At 37.8% G+C, this 21,960-nt stretch overlaps 1 protein-coding gene across 2 annotated transcripts; it reads left to right on the top strand.

The window, feature by feature from the left end:
* The first annotated feature begins 285 nt into the window (after window positions 1–285).
* Window positions 286–21,534, top strand: LOC110656827 (uncharacterized). 2 transcript variants are annotated; one of them, XM_021813811.2, is made up of 8 exons: window positions 286–412; window positions 619–698; window positions 922–962; window positions 2,063–2,178; window positions 20,332–20,438; window positions 20,794–20,843; window positions 20,936–21,018; window positions 21,109–21,534. In XM_021813811.2, exons 2-8 carry the CDS (start codon window positions 641–643, stop codon window positions 21,221–21,223), a joined length of 570 nt encoding a protein of 189 aa, XP_021669503.2. In that variant the 5' UTR covers window positions 286–412; window positions 619–640; the 3' UTR covers window positions 21,224–21,534. The 2 variants fall into 2 exon arrangements, with proteins under 2 accessions (XP_021669503.2, XP_021669502.2); XM_021813810.2 differs by having other exon boundaries at window positions 895–962.
* The last annotated feature ends 426 nt before the right edge of the window (window positions 21,535–21,960 follow it).

Raw genomic sequence — 21,960 nt, 5'->3', positions numbered from 1 at the left:
ATTTAATATAATTTAAAGGGTTTAATAATTCATTTATATTAAAAACTTAAATCAGACATTTGAAAAATTATCAGCATATCTCAAATTTTTGTTTTTCTAATAATAATAATAATAATAATAATAATAATAAGCAATTAGATAAATTGTAAAATTTAATTTATTATACATTAAAATATATTTAATTATTTTTCATTAATAAATTTAAAAATTATTTTTATTGATTATAAAAATAAAATTAAAAAATAATTTGAAGAAAAATAAAAATAATTCAAGTGCATGCTTTAATGGCCGTTGGAACTGGAAGCTTCAACACGCTTCATATGGGAAAATAAAAACCTCCCAATCCCAAAGACCTCTCAGTAGTCGCAAGTTTGAGCGAATCTTTTCTCATCTTCACCGTATAATATTAAAGGTTTCTTCTTTAGCTATTCTCCCTCTCTAACTCTAATTCACTTCTCATTTGTCCGTCCTTGGTCCAATCTGAGCTACCTTTTCGGTTTTGAATTGCTTCTTCTTCTTCTTCTTCTTCTTCTTCTTCTTCTTCTGCTATGAGATTGCTACGCTTTAACTCTGTCTGATATACATCGGGCTAATATCTATGTGCTTTTGGTAACATAGGAGTTATTGAGGTTGGGCAATTATGTTTGTTTCCAGAATTTCAAGAATTGGAGTTGGGATGTTTAAACAGCTTGGAAGAGGTATGTGCACATTTCCTTATCTGGGTTTTTGATTTGGAATCTATAGCTGCTAAATAGGATAGGATTAGTATGTCTGATATGTTTTCACATTCAGAAGCAAATTGAATAGCTAATCGATTAACTGAAAAATGCATAATTCTCTAAATTGACTTGCATTTTATTCACTCTATTGCCATATTGCTTCATTTCTGCTCAGGCTTGTGTACATCCTTGTGTAGAACAGGATTTTTGCAAACACCTTACGTTCAATATTGGCAACCTCAGGTGAGTGCTCTTTGGGTTACAAACAATGCTTCTGTATTTTTCTTGTTATGGCTGAATTGTTGTGGTAGTAGTCTGTTCATTCTTTTCCTTTGAGTGATTATAAGTTGGTTGTATGGTTACTCATCCAAGCTCTCCAGAAATATATAGTTATACATGCATTGATATTATTGAGGTCTAGATTTTAGATCTATGAAAACTCAATTACCAAAACAATTGATCTGTGATAAGCATTTATTGCTACTCCATGCTGTTGCCAATGTTCGTACATAGTAGTTATCTTCCGAATGTTTGTGATATATGATTGGTTATGGAGATTGAACTGGAAGAATGCCTGGCAGTCAAATACCTTATTATAATAAGGTGGTCAAAGTCAAACAAAAATTTTAATGGTAGACTTGGTTTGGATTGTCTTGAATAGTTACAAGCCAGTCTTGGCTCCAAATGCTGTTTGAGCTGTTGGAGGTTTGTGTGATCATCTTCTTATGGTATTGCAGATTCTGCCCTCTGGCCAGTTAACTTATGATGACAAAAAGAATATATTTCCCGTGATTGCCTGCAATTTTTGACATAAAGAGGACAACTAGTTTTGATTTTTTATCCATTTATGGTGACATGAGAATTTTTATAGAAGGATTAAGTCAATATTTATGAACCCTTGGAAATGGGAGTGGAGAGGATTCATTTAATTAAGAAACTAGTTTAAAAGTTTGCAAGCATTTCAAAATTGAACTGGAGAAATTTGAATTAATTTGGAAATTGGAAGTGAAAGAATGTGGTATTTAGCAGACACACAAGTATTTTTCCATATAGACGTGTTGTAAATTTTCATCCTATGCCTTCATGAATCAGATTTGAATCCTAGGATTTTGAACCTTGCTTCACCATTTGATTTCCTGGGCAAGATCCCAGCATGTGAATAAACTGGGAATCAGATTTATGCTAAGAATAATGGAACTAATTGTTGGAATCACACATGATAAGCCTGATTACTAAGATTTTGTAGTTTTATGGGTATGAGACCTATTTTAATTTTAAATGAATTTTTATTAACCCATTGTTCTTATTTCTAGATGTTCATTGGCTCTTAATTTTTGAAACAGTTCAAAACACAACTCGAGAGTAAGGTGTTTCTAGGTACCTTATTTCAGAAGCATCATCTGTTTTCTACCACAGCTTCTGGTAGTGATATTGTGGATGGAAGTGAAGGAAAGGAAACGTAAGCTCTTTTTAAATGAGTGTTCCAGAAAATGTAGCATTATGGTGAATGCATAAATTTATACTCTTTTTTTTTTTCTTCCGAAGCAAAGTTTACAATGACACCTCTATGAACTGCATAATAAAGTCTAAATTAGATTCTGAGGAACCTTGAATATGGCAATTATGATGAATGCATGAGTTTATACTTTTGTCATTTTTTGGAAGGTTCATGATGAAATCCTCTCAGAATAGCATAAACTCTAATGTAATTAGATGCTGTCTTAAGTAGATTCTAAGAAATCCTAGTAGCCTGTAAGCAAATTTTCAATTATTCTCCTGGACTTGCCAAAGAATCCACAGGTTGATTTACTCTCCCATTTAGATGGTATAATCGTGTTGCTTATTGGCTTGGCCTATTGGATCTCTACAAGCTTGAATAAGATCTATCATTCTCCAAGACACTTTTGTCTGTTTTCATGGATCATATTTATATTATAGTCAAAGGGAGTGGCCTGTCAATCCCCAAGAGTTAGGCATGCAAGAAAGGCCAAGATAAGTGAAACACTTCAGTAATGCCTTGCAGGAATTTTCTAGAACGTTGGAGAAGTGCTAGAACGTTCCGAAAATGTGGAGAGAATTCTAGGGCGTGCTAGTGAGTGCTGGAGCATTCAGCATGCTAGAATTGGCTAGAAGGAGCTGCTGTAAGGTGCTAGGAAGCTTCCCTTGGACTGACAAATTGTTGGCAAATTCTAGAATTGCCTACAAGGTGCTGGTTACCTACACCAGGTGCTGGATAACTCTAGACTCTTCCTTAGTGGGCTGTTTGCCTAAGTAATTGTTGGAGATGTATAAAAAATTCTAGAGATTTGCTGCACACTACATGTTTGAGACAAGTTCTCCACTACACATTTGAGGAGGCGAATTGCCTATAAATAGGGATGGCTAGAACTTAGAATGTGTAGTGTGAGAGCGAGTGCTTAAGAGCTCTTTTGTACAACATTCTACTTGTAAAACTATTCTTTATAAATAATATACTTCCTCTTGTGTAATTCTCTAGTCTTGTGCATTGTGTGTGAGTGAGGGTTTGCCTAAGGTTCTAATTGGTTGGGAAGGTTGACTTAGTTTGGTTTAAGGGTGGGAACCAAGCAAGGGCTGCACGTTGACAAGCAGTAAAGTCTTGTGGAGTGACACTTGGTATCAGAGCCTTGGTTATATCAATTGGGGGAATTTGTGACCATTACTAGCAAGGATGCTGAAGCTAGCAACCTCTCAGAGGTGCAAGAGGAGAGGGGGCGTGAGAAGGCCCATCTATAGCCAAAGATGCATGGGAAATCGAAGGAAACTCTATGGGATGCTGCTGCCATTTCTACGGATATGGTGGAGGACTTTGAGGCAAAGCTGGCGAAGTTGGAATTGGCCATGGCTGACGTTCTGGAGACTCTTAACTCTTAAGTAGGAGGAGCAAGAGACTATGAAGAAGGAGGTTGAGGGGGCATTGTAGGGTGCTCTTAATGTGTTAATTGATTTAATGAACAAGACTATGAAGGAATTTCGAAACACTGTTGCTACGGAAATTCAGTCCTGCATGAGGAGTTGCTGGAAGCCAAGGGAGAGATTAATTTATGCAAGGCTACCTTCTCTACTGGTGCTATAACTACTGCTGCTTCGAAGATCAAAGTCCTAGAGCCATCGAAATTTGGAGGTAAGCGTGATGTTAAGGAGCTTGATAATTTTATTTGGCAAATGGAAAGATACTTGGGTGCTTTAAATTTAGTTGATGATGCTTTACAAATTAGCACTGATACTCTCTATCTTGAGAATGATGTTGCCCTATGGTGGAGGTATCTTTATGAGGAGATGTAATGGGAGCAAGCTGAAATTCATACTTGGGAGGCATTCAAGGGGATCTGAAGAAACAATTTTGCCCTGAAAATACTAAGGAGTTGGCAATGAAGAAGTTGCGATCTCTTAAGCATACGGGGATTCTTAAAGAATATATTCGGGAGTACTCTTCCTTGACGCTGGAGGTCCCCAATCTGCTCGAAGATGTGAAGTTGCTATATTTTCTTAATGGGCTGTAACAATGGGTAGAACAAGAGCTCAAGAGAAGGGGCGTCCAAGATCTTGCCAATGCCATTGCGGTGGCTGAATCATTGGTAGAATTTTCAAAGGATTCTTCCAAGAAAGAAAAAGGTAAGAAGAAGGGAAATTCTGATAAAGGGGGAGACAAACCGTACAAGGTAGCTAAGTTGTCCAAATGGAAGGGCAAATCGCAGGGAGAAAGTAGTAAGGAGCAACCTGAGGTGAAAAAGGATTGCTTTCTATGTGGTGGATCTCACTTTGCCCATGAGTGTCCCAATCGTGGTAAGCTGATGCCATTGTTTCCTCTTACAAGGGACACCTCAAAAAGGAGAAGGTGCACAGTGTCACGGGCCCAAGTATTAGCACTCGGGACCTTGTGATATTTGGTTTGAACTCTTTCAAGACAAGTCAATCATAAGAATCTCATAATAATTTGTAGATCAAAATGAGTATTATATTACCATGGGGCTTTGGCAAGCCAAATGGAAAAATAACACAAACATCTTATATAGACAAGTATCACATGCATAATAAGCACATCAAACAACAGGGCAAGAACATTCAATGAATAGGTTACTTCTTTTATTCATATAACATAATCAATACAAGGAGACAAGCAATCCTTACATCACTTATAGGTAAGCAGAAAATCTACAAGGAGTGAAGGGATAGGGACTTCACTACCGATAACTACTTAGGCCCAACATTAATCAACTAGTCACTCTCCTTAAAGAGCATTAGGGACACAATGGGGTGTGGTAAGAAGAAACATCACTATGTTTGAGTCATCACACTCTAGAATTACATGAAACATCATTATGCTTGAGCCATCATACTCTAGAATTACATAAATGGTTACAAAATATCATCTTTAGTCCCTAAAAATCACATTTTACTACCCAGACTTTCTACCCCTTGACATTCTCTCCCACTCAAATGGTCGACGTCATCATCGACTAATCTTGTAACAATGCCTCGGTCTCTTTGTGTATGTGTTTGTAGAATACGCAATGAAATACTGTCTCATCCAAAAACCTTTACTAGAAAAAACCCAGTGAAAAAAATCTCGGTGAAAGAAAAGAATGCAGTGCGTATTTATAGATGGCACTGAGCCTACAAGAACTCTCCAATCTTTTGCTTGTGTGGTTAGAGGTTTGTTTCCATCTCCAACTAGTCTTTTTTGTACTCAAACCCTTCCATTTGACGAGGTATTCCTTGTATGGTTGGCGCTTGGTGGTGGTTTTGACAACTCATTTTGTCAGGATCTCTTCTACTCCTTGGTTGACTAGTAGTGTGTGGGTGAAAGCTGGTCTGGAAGATTTATTGCAGCTAAAATCTGTCTCATCTGTATGATATGGCTTCAATCTGCTGACATGAAAAATTGAGCGAATCTTTATCCATTCGGGTGGCTCTACTTTATAAACAAGTTGGCTAACTCAGCAACAATTGATATTGGCTCTTCGTACTTGTGAACTAGTGTCTCGTCTCGATTGTGAAGGAATCAGAATTGATCAGGTAGCAACTTCACTATCACTAGATTTTCAACTACAAACTCTTATGGCCTTCGATTCTCATCTGTCTATTTCTTTATATGTCTTGATGCTTTTTCCAACTGGGCTCTTGCAATCTCTACATTCAGCCTCCACTCCTTTGTGAAATGGTACGCTTTGGGATTTCTACCAGTGTCAGGACCATTTAGAGTATGAGGTGCCTAAGGCTGTTGACCTGTAACAACTCAAAACTCAAAAGCACTCTTATCAGTGACAGAACTCTTTAAAGAATTAAAATAAAATTGTGCCACGTTAAGTAATAAAGTCCAATTCTTCTGACTAGTATTGACAAAATATCGTAAGTATTCATCGAACAACCCATTAAATCTCTTTTGATCAAAATGATCCCACAAATCGGTCGTCTCAATCACTTAAAATGCTCTTTAGGACATCCCAATACGTCATCACATTCTTGGAAAAAGCACGGGCAGTATCTCCTACTGAACAATACTTTAACATCGGCACAAAGGTCCCGTATTTGTAGAATCTATCAATTATCACCAAGATGTGGTCATATTCTTACTCTTGGCAAACCAGTAATGAAGTCTAGAGAAACATTTTCCCATGGTCTACTTGGCACCAGTAATGGTTGTAACAATCCCGCAGGTTTTTGTCGTTTCACTTTATCCTGCTGACACACTAGACAAGTCTTCATATACTCCTTCACATCATTCTCTAATTGAGGCCAATAATAACCTTATTTCAACAAAACTAATTTGCGTTGCTAGTCTAGATGACCTGCCCATAAATTATCATGACATTCTCAGAGTAAGTCTTTTTAAGTTGCCGCCTTTGGAACATACACTAGATTTCTAGTTATCAAGAGATTATTCACTAGCTAAAACTATCTAGTCTTCCTTCTGCTAATTTTATTAGAGCTATGGCCTAGGGGTCTTTCTTTAAATTATTTCAAATTTATTCTCGCAATGTGGTAGCTACCCTGCTACTTGACAATTGCGCTATTTACTTATCGGTTGACCCATTTGACTTCCAACTTAAAACATCTACAACTCGATTCAAGCTCCCCTGTTTATACTCAAATTCGATGTTAAACTCGGCTAGACATTCCCTTCTATCTTGCTTGTTTAAGCATCCATTTTGGCTAAGATAAAAAGTGACTAATTGTAGTATTGTTTGTCTTCAGTATAAACTTTGACCCCAACAAATAATGTTTCCAAGTGCAAAGACAGTGCACCACTGCTAGTAATTCTTTCTCTTAAGTTGCATATTGAATCTATACCTCTTTCAACTTTGCTTTCTAAAGCAATCGGGTGGTTTTCTTGTATTAGCACTCCTCCCAGCACTAGATCGAAAGCATTAGTTTGGACTTTAAAGGGTTTTATCATGTCTGGGAGAACTAACACTGGTACAACCATCATCACCTGTTTTAAGTTATTAAAGGCTGCTTGACACTTGTTAGTCCATTGTCACTTGTTTTTCTTTTTCAACAATTCTGTAAGGGGACATACCCTTTGAGAGTAGCCCTACACAAACCAACTATAACAATTCACTAATCCCAATAAGAATCTCAATTCAGTTATGCTCTTAGGTACTGCCCATTCCTGCATTGCTTTTACTTTGGCTTAGTCCATGTGGATTATGCCCTGTTCAATCACATGGCTTAAGAACTTGATTCGGGTCTGGGCGAAAGCACATTTCTCCTTCACAAAGAGTTTGTTCCATAGTTATTAGATTCGCTACAAACCCTCGAGCCCCGCGATCTGATTCGCGCGTCCTGATTCACAAGATGTTTGCGTATCAATTTGCTAGGATACGTGAACTAAGTCGCCTTGCCAAGATGACGTACCATAAATCCTCAAAAATTACAGGGAAAGATAGTGAAGATTGAAGAAGAAGATACACTTAAAAATAGCACGAACCAAAGAGAAGGAGAAGGAAAAGAGAAGCCTAGAGGAAGGTGAACAGCTGAAGAAGACGATGTAAAAACAAAGAAAAAAAAGAAAAGAGAAAAGTCTACAACTGACAGACCTTTCAATTGTCTATTTTAATTATTCCACTACAGTTGGCACATTTTACCTAAAAATATATAGCTGGCGCATATTAAAAAATAACTATAGCTGTAGTTATTTATAGTACCAAATTAATGTTTATAATGTTAATAAATATATATACTCGTTAAATTTTATTCTTTTATCATCGTGGATCTTTTTTTTTTAATTTTTAGTTTACTTTGTTCAAATTAATTTGTTTAATCATTTTAATTTTTTTAAGAACGAAATTTATTATTAAATTTTATTTTTTTATCTATTTTATTAAACTAATCTATTACCTATTAAACTTTTAAAATTATTAAAATTAGGTTGAAAAACATACAAAGTAAGATATTGTAAGTAATAAAAAATATTATTAATTTTCACTTAACGAACCCAAGATATTAAACCTACCCTCAAAGTACTCAATATATAACTAAGGAGCGTACCTTGTTTCTGTCCCCATACCGCGACTCGCTACGTACTGCGTTCCAATTAACTATGGTTTTTTCTCCCTCAACTTTTCAAAGACAGGCCGAGATGTTTCGTGTGCTCTTTCAGTGTATAAGTATACACCATAATGTCATCAAGATAGACCACCACAAACTTGTTGAGGTAATCATGGAATACCTAATTCATTAGAGTACAAAATATAATTGGAGCATTTGTTAGTCCAAAAGGCATAACAAGAAATTCAAAGGCACCATACTGTGTTACACATGTGGTCTTGAGTTCATCCTCTCCTTGATGCGCACTTGATATTATTTGTAAAGAATTTTGGACCTAATTAATCGAATAAGTTTGCGATCAAGGAAATTGGGTACTTATTTCGCACTGTTACTTTGTTGAGAGCTCGGTAGTCCATGCACAATCTCAAACTATTGTCTTGTTTCTTCTGGAAAAGAATAGGTGCACTAAATGAAGCTTTTGCTGGTTGAATGAATCCAACTTCCAACAGTTCATCTAATTGCTTTCTTAACTCAGCGAATTTAAGAGGGGCCATTTGATATGGAGCTCTTGCAGGAGGCTTTGTTCCAGGCAATAACTCAATCTTATGATCTATGCTACAACGTGGTAGCAAGACTATAGGCAGCCTATCCAACATTACATCCATGTACTGTTGGGAATGTTGCAACGTTTCCCCAGCTTCTTTAATAATCGGAACCATCACATATGTCGTCTCTCTAAACTTCACCCCCTTCTTGAATTGAAGAGCCAATATTAGTTTCTTTTCACTAATGGGGCTAAAACTTATAGGAATTACGCACGATTTGTCCCCCATCAGGAGAAGACAATCTGTAGCTGGAACTGGAGTGGCTTACGCCTTTTTGAGGAACTCCATCCCAATTACTACATCAAAATCATTAAGAGGGCTAACTGTCAAAATTAGTCTCACCTTCCTAGGGCCCCATCTGGCAAGATACTTTACGGGCAATTCCTATAGTGTTCAACGCTTTGGAGTTAGCAACCTTTATTTTCCCTGCATCCTCCTGTATGTTTAACTTAAACCGGGATGCCATCTTGTCTGCCACAAAGTTATCAATGGCTCCAAGATCCACAGTGTAAAGGGGGGAGAATATGGGGTATTTAGATTGTATATGATTGTAACTTTATAGGGGCAAAATGAATATTTTGTAATTTATTTTATTTATGTAATTATAGGGGGTGTGACAGTGTTATTAAAGGCGTGGGAGGCGCCCAGGCGAGGCGAGAGGCGAGGCGAGGCGCCCCTCTGCCGCCTTGACTGGGTCGCCCCTCTTGGCACCTCCAGAGTCGACGCCTCATGCCGGCGAGGCGAGAAACCAGGCGGGCGAGAGGCGTCGCCTCTTTAAAACAGAGCAGAATCCCTTTTTTTTTTTTTAGATAAAAATATAAAACCCTACACACTCACCTGTTGCAGACAGAGAAAAGGAAGATAGTGTCGCCTCCAGAGCTGCGAATCCAGGTATGTCTCTCTCTCTCTCTCTCTCTCCTCTGTTTCTCTCTCTCTCCTTTGTTTCTGCTATCTTCCTCCCTCTCCTGCACTTTTCTTTGAAAAACTCAGCAGCACTGCAATTTTTTTTTTTCCTTTCCTTCTCCTTTTTCTCCTTCTTCCTGGTTGGGTTCTTCAGTTCTTCCTACCCACCTGTTATCTTTGTCGATTGTCTGTGATGCACCTCTTTTTTCCTTTCCTTCTCCTTCTCTGTTCTTCGTTTTATTAATAAGTTAATTGCTTGCTATTAATTTAATTATTTTATCTTTTATTTTTATTAATTAATTATTTAAATTTTATAGATATTATTAAATTAATTATTTTACTTGTTAATTATTTAATTAATTAACATGAATATTATTAAATTAATTATTTTACTTATTGATTGGTTGATTATTTAATATGGGTATTGTTAATTTATGGTAATTAATTTACTTTTTACTTGTTAATTTGATTAATTTTACTTTTTATCTTGTTAATTAGACATTAATTCTCATTAGTTATTTATTTTATATAGTAATTATTATTCTGTTGTTAATGTGATTATTTCACTTTTTGTTCTTATTAATTTATTATTTAATTAATATGAGTATTGCCAATTTGTTTATAATTAATTTACTTTTTAATTGTTATTCTTGTTAATTTAATTAGTTTTACTTTTTTTTTAATTAGTTGTTCATTTTATATAGGAATTATTAATTTATTATTAATTTGATTATTTTACTTTTTTGTTAATTAGTTTTACTTTTTTTTTTTTGTTAATTAGTTGTTCATTTTACTTTTTTTGTTAATTAGTTTTACTTTTTTTTTTGTTAATTATTAATTTGATTATTAATTTAATATATATATATATAATTTTAGCAATTAAGATTATAGCGCCTTGCTTCAAAAAGGCTCTCGCCTCGCCTCTCGCCTAAGGCCATAAAGTGCTTTGTCGCCTTAGTGTCGCCTTTCGCCTTGATAACACTGGGGTGTGACAACTGAGACATAATGATGTCTCCTTCTGCCAAGGGTGACTTTGTCCCAAATGCTCTTTAGGGGGGAGTGACTGGTTGGCCTTAGGTGGGCAACTGGCCTAGCTAGTCACTTTGCTTGCCGAGTCCCGTCTTGCACTCCTTGTAGGTTTTCCTCCTACCTACAATGGATTCATTATATTCATGTTATATGAATGAATGAAGTAGCCATTTTCATGACATGCTTGTGCCTTTCTGTTTGTTGTGCCTTTCATGCTTATGATGCTAGCTATGTGAACCCTCGCTTGTATGAAATGCTTGTGATGACTCCTTAATTGGCCTTACTTGCCTTGATATCGTTTCTTCTACCTTTGTTCTCCACCATAGCTTGGCATCATTGGCCAGATACATCGGTGCAATCTTCAATCTACCTGCATCAGAATTATTTTTGGTGGCATCGAAATATAATTCCATGTCAAAGATGAAATTATCTACCTCCCTTGCATCGCGAGCACCTCCAAAAGCTTTGGGCTCTGGAATTTTAGCCTTGCCCATCTCGAAAACTCCCCCATTAGGGTTGCTTGCAGCTTTCACTAGCAAGTTCACCTTTCCCTGCAAATCTTGTATTTCGCCTCGAAGCGTTTTCACCGTTTCTGTGACATCCTCCATGTCATTCACATTCCCCACTAGGGAATCATGAGCAATGGTGAGGGCTTTCAAGCTTTCTATACAATCCCCCACCTGAGAGACCTCTGCCTCTAATGTGAGCACTCTGCTCTCCATATCTCCTAATCGGGTAATATTTGTTGGCAAGGAATTTTGGATGGCCTCAAGCTCTATTGGCTCATCCTCATCCCCAATCAATTTGGCTACCGCAGCCAAAAGTTATTCGACTTTGCCTTCTAACACCTCAATGTGCTTATTTTGTTATTCCAGAGAGAGGTGGGCAACTTCAAGCTCCTTTGTTGATGCCTCATATGTAGGGCAATTATCAATTAAAGCAAAAACATCGTCAACCCTTCTCTTAAGGGCATTGACATTATCAGCCAAGTTCGTCATCCTTGATTCTACCCACGGATCAATTGCAGCTCTGATACCAATTGTCACGAGCCCAACTAAAACACTCAATTGGGATCGTGCGACAATTGGCTTGAGCTCTTCAAGGCAAGTCAGTTGATAAGAATCTTACAATAATCTGCGAAAAATCAGGGGCATGGTTAGCATCAGGCCATGTAAGGCTAATTAAGGAGTCATCACAAGTATTTCATACAAGCGAGGTTTCACATAGCTAGCATCATAAGCATGAAAGGCACAACAAACAGAAAGGCACAAGCATGTCATGAAAAGGGCTACTTCATTCATTCATATAATATGAATACAACGAATCCATTGTAGGCAGGGGTAAAACCTACAAGGAGTGCAAGACGGGACTCGGCAAGCAAAGTGACTAGCTAGGCCAGTTGCCCACCTAAGGCCAACCAGTCACTCCCCCCCTAAAGAGCATTTGGGACAAAGCCACTCTTGGCAGGAGGAGACATTACTATGTCTCAGTTGTCACACCCCCTATAATTACATAAATAAAATAAATTACAAAATATCCATTTTGTCCCTATAAAGTTACAATCATATACAATCTAAATACTCCATATTCTCCCCCCTTTACATTATCCCCCACTCAAAGAGTCAACGTCCCCGTTGACTGGGCTTGTAAGAACTCTTGAATCTTCTGCGCATGATCATGGAGGGCTGTCTCCTTCTCCCAGCTGGTCTCTTCTACACTTAAGCATTTCCATTTGACTAGGTACTCCTTGTATGGTGGGCGCTTGGTTGTTTTGACGACTCGTTCTGCCAGGATCTCCTCTACTTCTTGGTTGACTGGTGGTGCGCTGCCAGGATCTCCTCTACTCCTTAGTTGACTGGTGGTGCGGGGGTGAAAGCTGGTCGGGAAGACTTGTTGTGGCTGGCATTTACTTGATCTGCATGGTAGGGCTTCAATCTGCTGATGTGAAAGACTGGGTGAATCTTCATCCATGCTGGTGGCTCTACTCTGTAGGAAACTTGGCCAACTCTGGCCACAACTGGTACTGGTCCTTCATACTTGCGAAATAGTCTCTTATCTTGATTGCGGAGAAATCGAAGTTGATCTAGTAGTAGCTTCACCATCACTAGGTCTCCCACTGCGAACTCTAGTGGTCTTCGATTCTCATCTGCCCATTTCTTCATGTGTTTGAATGCTTTCTCCAACTGAGCCCTTGCAATTTCTGCATTTCGTTTCTACTCCTTTGTGAATTGATAAGCCTTGGGATTACGGCCTGTGTAAGGACCATCTAACGTGTGAGGTGCCAATGGTTGTTGTCTTGTAACAATCTCAAAAGGACTTTTGTTAGTAGCAGAGCTTTTTAAGGAATTGAAACAGAATTATGCTACATCAAGTAAAGCGGCCCAGTTCTTCTGACTGGCATTTACAAAGTGTCGTAAGTATTCTTCCAGCAACCCATTAAATCTTTCAGTCTGGCCATCTGTTTGAGGATGAAAGTTAGTGGAGACATCCAATCTCGAACCCAAGAGACGAAAGAGTTCTGACCAGAATGAGCCCACAAACTGGCCATCTCTATCACTGGCAATACTCTTTGGGACTCCCCAATATTTCACCGTGTTTGAAAAAGGCCCGCGCGGTGTCTTACGCAGAGCAATATTTTGATATTGGTATGAAGGTCCCATATTTGGAGAATCTATCTATCACAACCAAGATATGGTCATACTCCCCCACTCGTGGCAATCCTGCTATGAAATCTAGGGAAACACTCTCCCAGGGTCGGCTCGGAACTGGTAATGGTTGAAGCAATCCTGCAGGTTTTTCCCGATCTACTTTATCTTGCTGGCACACCAAGCAAGTCTTCGTATATTCCCTTACGTCTTCTTCTAACTGAGGCCAATAATAGCCCTGCTTCAATAATGTTAAAGTGCGTTGCCAGCCCGGATGTCTTGCTCACAAAGTGTCATGGCATTCATGCAGCAGTAATTTTCTCAAGTTGCCTGCTTTCGGAACATACACTCGATTCCTTCGGGCCATCAAGATACCATCTTCCAACCAAAATTGTATGGTCTTCCCTTCCTCCGCTAGTTGCATTAGAGCCACTGCTTGAGGGTCATTCTTTAAGTTATCTTGGATCTGCTCCCGTAATATAGTAGTCACTTTGCCATTAGACAACTGTGCCAATTGCTGAAGAATCTCCCCCCTCGACTTCCTACTTAATGCATCCGCAACTTTGTTCAGAGTCCCTAGCTTGTATTCAAAGTGGAAATCAAACTTGGCCAAACATTCCTGCCACCTGGCTTGTTTAGGTGTCAGCTTGGGCTGTGAAAAGAAGTGGCTCACTGCTGTGTTATTTGTTTTCACCACAAACTTGGACCCTAGCAAATAGTGCCTCCAAGCTTGAAGACAATGTACCACTGCTAATAGCTCCTTTTCTTGGGCTGTATATCTAATTTCAGCATCTTTCAGTTTTCGGCTTTCAAAAGCAATGGGATAACTTTCCTGCATTAAGACTCCTCCCAATGCAAAGTCAAATGCATCGGTTTGCACTTTAAATGGTTTCATCATGTCAACGATGACATCGACCATTTGAGTGGTGGAGAATATCAAGGGGTAGAAAGTCTGGATAGTAAAATGTAATTTTTAGGGACTAAAGAGAATATTTTGTGTCCATTTATTTAATTCTAGGGTGTGATGGCTCAAGCATATTGATGTTTCATATAATTCTAGACTATGATGGATTAAATATAGTGATGTCTCCTCCTGCCACACCCCATTATATCTCTAATGCTCTTTAGGGAGGAGTGACTAGTTGGTTAGTGTTGGGCTCATCTAGTCACCAGCCGTGGAGTCCCTGTCCCTTTAATCCTTGTAGGTTTTCCCCTTGCTAACAAGTGATGTGAGAATTGCTTGTCTCCTTGTATTGATTATGCTATATGAATGAAAGAAGTAGCCTGTTCATTAAATGTTTTTGCCTTGTTATTTGATGTGCTTATTATGCTTGTGATGCTTGTCTATATGAAATATTTGTGATGTTCTTCTGTTTGGCTTGCCAAAGTCTCATGCTAATATAACATTTGTTTTGATCCACAGGTTATTGTGAGATTCTCTTAGCTGACTTGTTTTAAAAGAGTTTAAGTCAAGTGTCACACAGTCTTAAGTGAGTGCTAATACGTGGTCCCGTAATACTGCACACCTTCCCCTTGCTGGGGTGTCCCTTCATAAGAGGAAACAATGGCATTACGCTTGCCACGATTGGGACACTCATAGGCAAAGTGAGGTCCACCACATATAAAGCAATTCCTTTTCATATTTTACCCTTCCATTTGGATGACTTAGCTGCCTTGTGGGGTTTGTCTCCCCCACCTTTATCAGAATTTTCCTTCTTCTTGCCCTTTTCTTTCTTGGAAGAATCCTTGAAAAATTCTACCAATGATTCAGCCACCACATGCATCGGTAAAAACTTGGACTCCCCAACTCTTGAGCTCTTATTCTACTCCACTAGCTGTAGATAGAATTGGCACTTTCTGGCTTTTTCCTATCTCCAGTGATATATTCTTGCAGTCCTCTAGCCTAAATGTACAGTAGACAGGATCTAGACTATGCCAAATAATTAGTTCTATCCAACTTTATAGGACTAATTTGTAAAGAGGGATTATCACTAACAAATCCAGCCTCTGTTTCAGAGGCTTTCTTCTTTCCATCAGTCATTTTTCAATTAAAGGAATAAGTACCGAGACAGAAAGCAAGAAACTGGGCAACGAAAGGTACCCAAAAAAATAATTATGCAAACCAGGTGTGGAAACACGTTGGTTAGAGGCGCGGTCAGAGAAATCACCGAAAAAAGGATGCACACGCCGATGCGTGAAGAATGACGCGAGACTTCTGGAGGCGCGTGAGCTCACACGCTTCACCAGATGGCGGTGGGACTCCGAGCGTAGGTCGATCGGTTGGTGTCCTTCCTCTTCAGGTGGGTGGTGACAGTCACCTCCCTTCCTAGAATGACGTAGATGTTTGACCCACAAAAAACTACCTAGAACTATACTGTTCACGCCAAAAAATTTTGGCACAGCTCTGATGCCATGTAGAAGACAGATAATTTGGAGAATTTCTTTTATATTTCTTCATACTAAAAATAATTTACAACTCAACTCAACTCAACTCAACTCAACTCAACTAAGCCTTTATCCCAAAAATTTGGGGTCGGCTATATGGATTCGCTTTCTCTACTCTAAACGATTTTGGGTTAAATCCTCAGAAATGTGTAATGCTTCTAGGTCATGTTGTACTACTCTCCTCCAAGTCAATTTAGGTCTATCCCTTTTTTTCTTTCTATCCTCTAATCTAATATGCTTTACTTGTCTAACTGGAGCCTACGTATGTCTACGCTTCACATGACCAAACCACCTCAATCTCCCTTCTCTCAACTTATCTTCAATTGGCTCCACTCCTACCTTTTCTCTAATACTCTCATTACGGACTTTATCTAGTCTAGTATGGCCACTCATCCACCTTAACATTCTCATCTCTGCAACTCTTATCTTAGACGCATACGACTCTTTCAGTGCCCAACACTCACTATCATATAACATAGCCGGTCGTATGGCTGTACGGTAAAATTTTCCTTTCAACTTATTGGGAATCTTACGATCACATAAAACTCCCGTGGCACGTCTCCACTTCAGCCATCCGGCTTTAATCCTATGACTAACATCCTCCTCACATCTCCCATCTACTTGAAGGACTGAGCCTAGATATTTAAAGTGATTAATTTGGGATAGTACCACTCCATTCAAACTAACTCCTTCCCTATCACCAGTTTAGCCTTCACTGAACTTGCAATGCATGTATTCTGTCTTCGTTCTACTTAACTTAAAACCCTTTGACTCTAGAGCACTTCTCCAAAGCTCTAGCTTTCTATTGACTCCTTCTTGTGTCTCATCTATCAGAACAATATCATCCGCAAACATCATGCACCAAGGAATACTCTCTTGTATATGTTTCGTCAATTTATCTAAAACTAATGTAAAAAGGTAAGGGCTTATGGCTGATCCTTGGTGTAATCCAATTAAGATCGGAAAATCTCTTGTATCCCCTCTCACCGTGCGCACAATAGTAGTTGCTCCTTCATACATATCTTTCAACACTTGTATGTACCTAATAGATACCCTCTTTTGTTCTAACACATTCCATAAGACATCTCTTGGAACACTATCATAAGTCTTCTCCAAATCAATAAAAACCATGTGTAGATCTTTCTTCACATCTCTATATTTCTCCATCAAGCTTCTAATGAGAAAAATCGCTTCCATAGTTGAACGACCGGGCATGAAACCAAATTGATTGAGAGAGATAGAAGTATCATGAAGTAGTCGATGCTCCACAACTCTCTCCCACAATTTCATAGTATGGCTCATGAGTTTAATTCTCCTATAGTTTGAGCAACTCTGTATGTCTCCCTTATTTTTAAAAATAGGTACTAAGATACTCCTCCTCCATTCATCAGGCATTTTCTTTGAGTTTAGAATCTTATTAAATAATTTAGTTAACCATGCCACTCCCATATCTCCCAAACACTTTCACACTTCAATTGGTATTTCATCGGGTCCACAGGCTTTACCCACTTTCATTCTCTTAAGTGCTTCCTTTACTTCTAAAGATCTAATCCTTCTAGTATAATTCACATTCTTTTCTATTGTTATATAATCTATATTCACGCTATTACCATTTTGACTATTATTAAAGAGATCATTAAAATAATTTCTCCATCTTTCTTTAATGTCCTCATCTTTCACCAACACTTTTCCTTCTTTATCCTTAATGCACCTGACTTGATTGAGATCTTGACATTTCCTTTCTCTCCTCCTTGCTAATCTATAAATATCTTTCTCCCCTTCTTTAGTTTCAAGTTTCTCAGACAACTTTTCAAAGGCCTGTGCTCTTACTTGACTGACTGCCTTTTTTGCCTCTTTCTTTGCTATCTTGTACTGTTCATATGCCTCATTATTATCACATTTAGGTAATTTCTTGTACTATTCCCTTTTTCTCTTCACTGCCTTTTGTACTTCCTCATTCCACCACCATCTCTCTTTTGAGGGTGGTCTATGTCCTTTAGACTCTCCAAGTACTTTTGTAGCTACTTCTCTAATCTTTGATGCCATCTGTATCCACATATCATTGGTCTCCATAACCAGCTTCCATACTTCGGACTCGAGAAGCTCATTTTTGAACTTCACTTGCTTTACTCCTTTGAACTCCCACCACTTTGTTCGAGCTACACTATTTCTTCTGACCTTACTTGAATTGTTCCTAAACTTGACATCCAAGACCACCAACCGATGTTGACTTGTTAAAGCCTCTCCTGGAATGACCTTGCAATCCTTGCATAAAGTTCTATTTGTCTTCCTGGTTAAGAGAAAGTCGATTTGGCTTCTATGTTGCCCACTTTTGAAAGTCACTAAATGTGACTCTCTTTTAATAAAGTAGGTATTTGCTAGTATTAGGTCGTATGCCATAGCAAAATCCAGAATGCTTTTTTCCTCCTCATTTCGACTTCCAAAACCAAAACCTCCATGAACATTCTCATAACCTTGTCTATCACTTCCTACATGTCCATTCAAATCTCCACCAATGAAAACATTCTCTTCATTCGGTATACTTTGCATTAAATCATCCATATCTTCCCAAAACCTTTGTTTACTCTCACTGTCTAGTCCTATTTGTGGGGCATAAGCACTAACTATATTTATTGTTTCTCCTTCTAGTACTAGCTTTACTAGTATAATTCTATCTCCTACTCTTTTCACAGCTATTACTGCGTCTTTCAATGTCTTGTCTATGATTATGCCCACTCCGTTCTTATTTCTCTCATTTTCGGTAAACCACAGTTTGTACCCTGAATTACCCACTTCTTTACTTTTCTCTCCTACCCATTTAGTCTCCTGAATGCAAGCAATATTCACCCTTCTCATTTCCAAGGTATCCACAAGCTCCATTAATTTTCCTGTAAGCGATCCAACATTTCAAGTATCAACCCTGATCCTCCTCCTAACCTACTCCTTCCTAGTTGGTCTCTTTCTATGATATCTTCTATTGTTTTCTATATCTATCTTGTGTTCTGTTTCACTATCTGTTCTACTATCTGTCCTATGGACTAACTTCTTTACCCACACCCGTCCATGATGTGGGAACCCTTGCTCACTTAACACCACACTCGGGCGCTAGCATGGCGCGTCGTTTTCGGTGAACGCCCTACACCCTTGCATATTTCTCACTACACCCGGGCTCCGATGTAGCGCGTCGTTAGTAGAGGACGCCCCAACGTTTATATCATTCGAATTCATATCATAAGGTGTGACGAAATTTTTACGCTGGTTGTCACCTACCGCAACCCTCCTCCTTTATCCGGGCTTGGGACCGGCTAAGCGCAAACTACTTAGGTGGAGTTACTAAAAATAATTTACAAGTATTCTAATTTATATACAAAGGCTAGGACTAAATAAGGAACTAATAATAGTCGATAAATACAATGATTCCTAATTATATTCTAATTTACAGTTAATTTACACTAATTAAAGGATTTACAATAATTAAGGGATTCTAACATGAAGTTAGTTGGGAAAAGAAGGCATATTTGTGGCAATTTGCGGAAACAATCAAGGGTTTTGGTGGGGGAGATTGTCAATCCCCAAGAGTTGGGCATGCAAGGAAGGCCAAGGCAAGAGGAACACTTCAGTAGTGCCTTGCTAGAATTTTCTAGAACGTTGGAGAAGTGCCCAGTAAGTGCTAGATCGTGCCGGAAGTGTGGGGAGAATTATGGGGCGTGCTGGTGAGTGCTGGAGCATTCAGCATGCTAGGATTGGCTAGAAGGTGCTAGGAAGCTTTCCTTGGGCTGGCAAGTTTATGGAGAATTCTAGAATTGTCTACAAGGTGTTGGTTGCCTATACCAAGTATTGGATGACTGTAGACTCTTTCTTAGTGCACTGTATGTCTAAGTAATTGCTAGAAATATATAGAAAATTCTAAAGACTTGCTGCACACCACATGTTTGAGGCAAATTCTCCATCACACATTTGAGGAAGTGGATTGCCTATAATAAGGATGGCTAGAATTTAGAATGTGCAATGTGAGAGTGAGTCCCTAAGAGCTCTATGTATAGCATTCTAATTGTAAAACTATTCTTTGTAAATAATATACTTTCTTTTTGTGCAATTCTCTACTCTTACGTATTGTGTGTGAGTGAGGGTTTGCCTAAGGTTTTAGTTGGTTGGGAAGTCTGACTTAGTTTAGTTTAAGAGTGGGAACCGAGCAGGTGCTGACAAGCAAGAAAGTCTTGTGTCGTGACAGGCCGCAGCTAATATGTCTATACTGGTGGTTTGTGTTGTTTGGAAATTTGCATCAATTCATTGTTCCATTTTTGTGTCTTCCATTATTGAGTGTTCACGTGCATACTATGTAGGTGTTATTCAGTGGTCTGCACTCATTTTCAATTGAAGAATAGAAAGCACCATTATGCATGGGAAGTCAACTTTCTAGGCCTGAATGGTAACTATTTCTGTTATTTCTTCTCATTTGGACGATGTTTGCAGCATATCTGTAACATTTGTGGATAAGGATGGAGAGGAAAAGAACCTCAACGTGCCAATTGGAATGTCTATGTTAGAAGCTGCTCATGAAAATGACATAGAACTTGAAGGCAAGGATTTTTCATGCATTTTTAGTCTGGTTGTTTCATCTCTGAGTTTTATTATTATTATTATTATTATTATTATTATTATTATTATTATTATTATTCTTCCTAAGTGAGTATATTTGGATGTTAATGCTTCAACTAAAATCTAATATTTGCGATTTGGCCCCCCTCTCATTCGTTCCTTTAAATAACGTATGCTAGCAATTACACTCACAGAACATTCCTCTTCCCTTCATTTTTTAAATAGTGAAATTTTCCCTTTTGGCTTCTTCAATTACCACTGCTACAGCGGAAAATAAATTTTACTACAATGCCAATCTTTTTGTAGTTTCATTCTATAATTTTAATGTCTTTCCAGGAGCATGTGAAGCCTCACTTGCCTGTTCAACATGTCATGTGATTGTCATGGTATGTCAATTCTTTTATTTTATTATTATTTTTTTTTGTAATAACTCCATGATAATTTTAAGTGGGGGCCTAACGTTTGAATGCTATGGTAGGATGTGGAATACTACAACAAATTAGAAGACCCTACTGACGAGGAGAATGACATGTTGGATTTGGCCTTTGGGCTCACACAAACGTAAGTTTCTTCTGCATAAAACATGCATCAAGAACTTTCTTAACCCAGATTTATTTATTTATTTATTTATTTTTGTTGTGGATTTTGCAGTTCTCGATTGGGTTGTCAGGTGATTGCAAAGCCTGAACTTGATGGAATTCGCTTAGCTATTCCAGCTGCCACAAGAAATTTTGCCGTTGATGGGTATGTTCCAAAACCTCACTAGACATGGAGCAACACTGGAAAGTGTATGCTGAGCGTAAAGGACGCATTCATCCCAGTTTTGTAGCCTACAATATTGTATTCAACCAATGAACATTTCTAGTCCTAGTCATATTTCCGTGCCATTGTTTATTACAGATTTGTTTCACCTAATAATTTTTGAGTGGAACTAACTTGCATCATGACAAAGGGAAGATGGGATTGAGACCATCGAATCCCAACAAATAATGACAAAAGGGAATGACTAATGCATTACAATACTAATGTTCTTATAATTCCACCTTTCTATCGTAGAGCTTTTTACCTTGAGCACCATGTGTTTCTTTTGGACTTCGGTTGAAATTTTTTGAAGGTTTCTAAAATGGAAATTGTCGTAATTGAAAATATTATAATAATTGCATATAATTAATTAAATTATTTAAAAATAATAGATTAATGAATTTTATTATTTTATAAATTATTTTTTATTCAATAACATTAAAAAATAATAATTAAAAAAAATATGGAATATTCTCCATTTACTTGTTTAGCAACTGGCAAGCACAAAGTTCATTTTAAACGTAAAAAACAATAGGGAAGAATTTTGAGATAAATTTTAATAATTATTTCTAAATTTATATCGCTGTAATATTATGATTTTTTAAATTTAAAGTGTAATTTTTTAAATTTTATATAATAAAATTTTTTTGACTATTAATTATTAATTTTTTAATTAAAAATTGATGTGAATAGTTTTTATAT

The sequence above is a fragment of the Hevea brasiliensis genome, chromosome 9 (genome assembly GCF_030052815.1).
Source record: "Hevea brasiliensis isolate MT/VB/25A 57/8 chromosome 9, ASM3005281v1, whole genome shotgun sequence".
NCBI classification, from domain to species: Eukaryota; Viridiplantae; Streptophyta; class Magnoliopsida; order Malpighiales; family Euphorbiaceae; genus Hevea; species Hevea brasiliensis.
The sequence above is the reverse complement of the archived record's forward strand: the minus strand, read 5'-3'. Positions and strand labels throughout refer to the sequence as shown.

Coding starts and splice junctions, on each gene's coding strand:
- LOC110656827 (XM_021813810.2), top strand. CDS start 641: ATGTTTGTTTCCAGAATTTCAAGAATTGGAGTTGGGATGTTTAAACAG. Junction 963..2,062: donor TTCAATATTGGCAACCTCAG/GTGAGTGCTCTT, acceptor TTTTTGAAACAG/TTCAAAACACAACTCGAGAG. Junction 20,439..20,793: donor AAATGACATAGAACTTGAAG/GCAAGGATTTTT, acceptor ATGTCTTTCCAG/GAGCATGTGAAGCCTCACTT.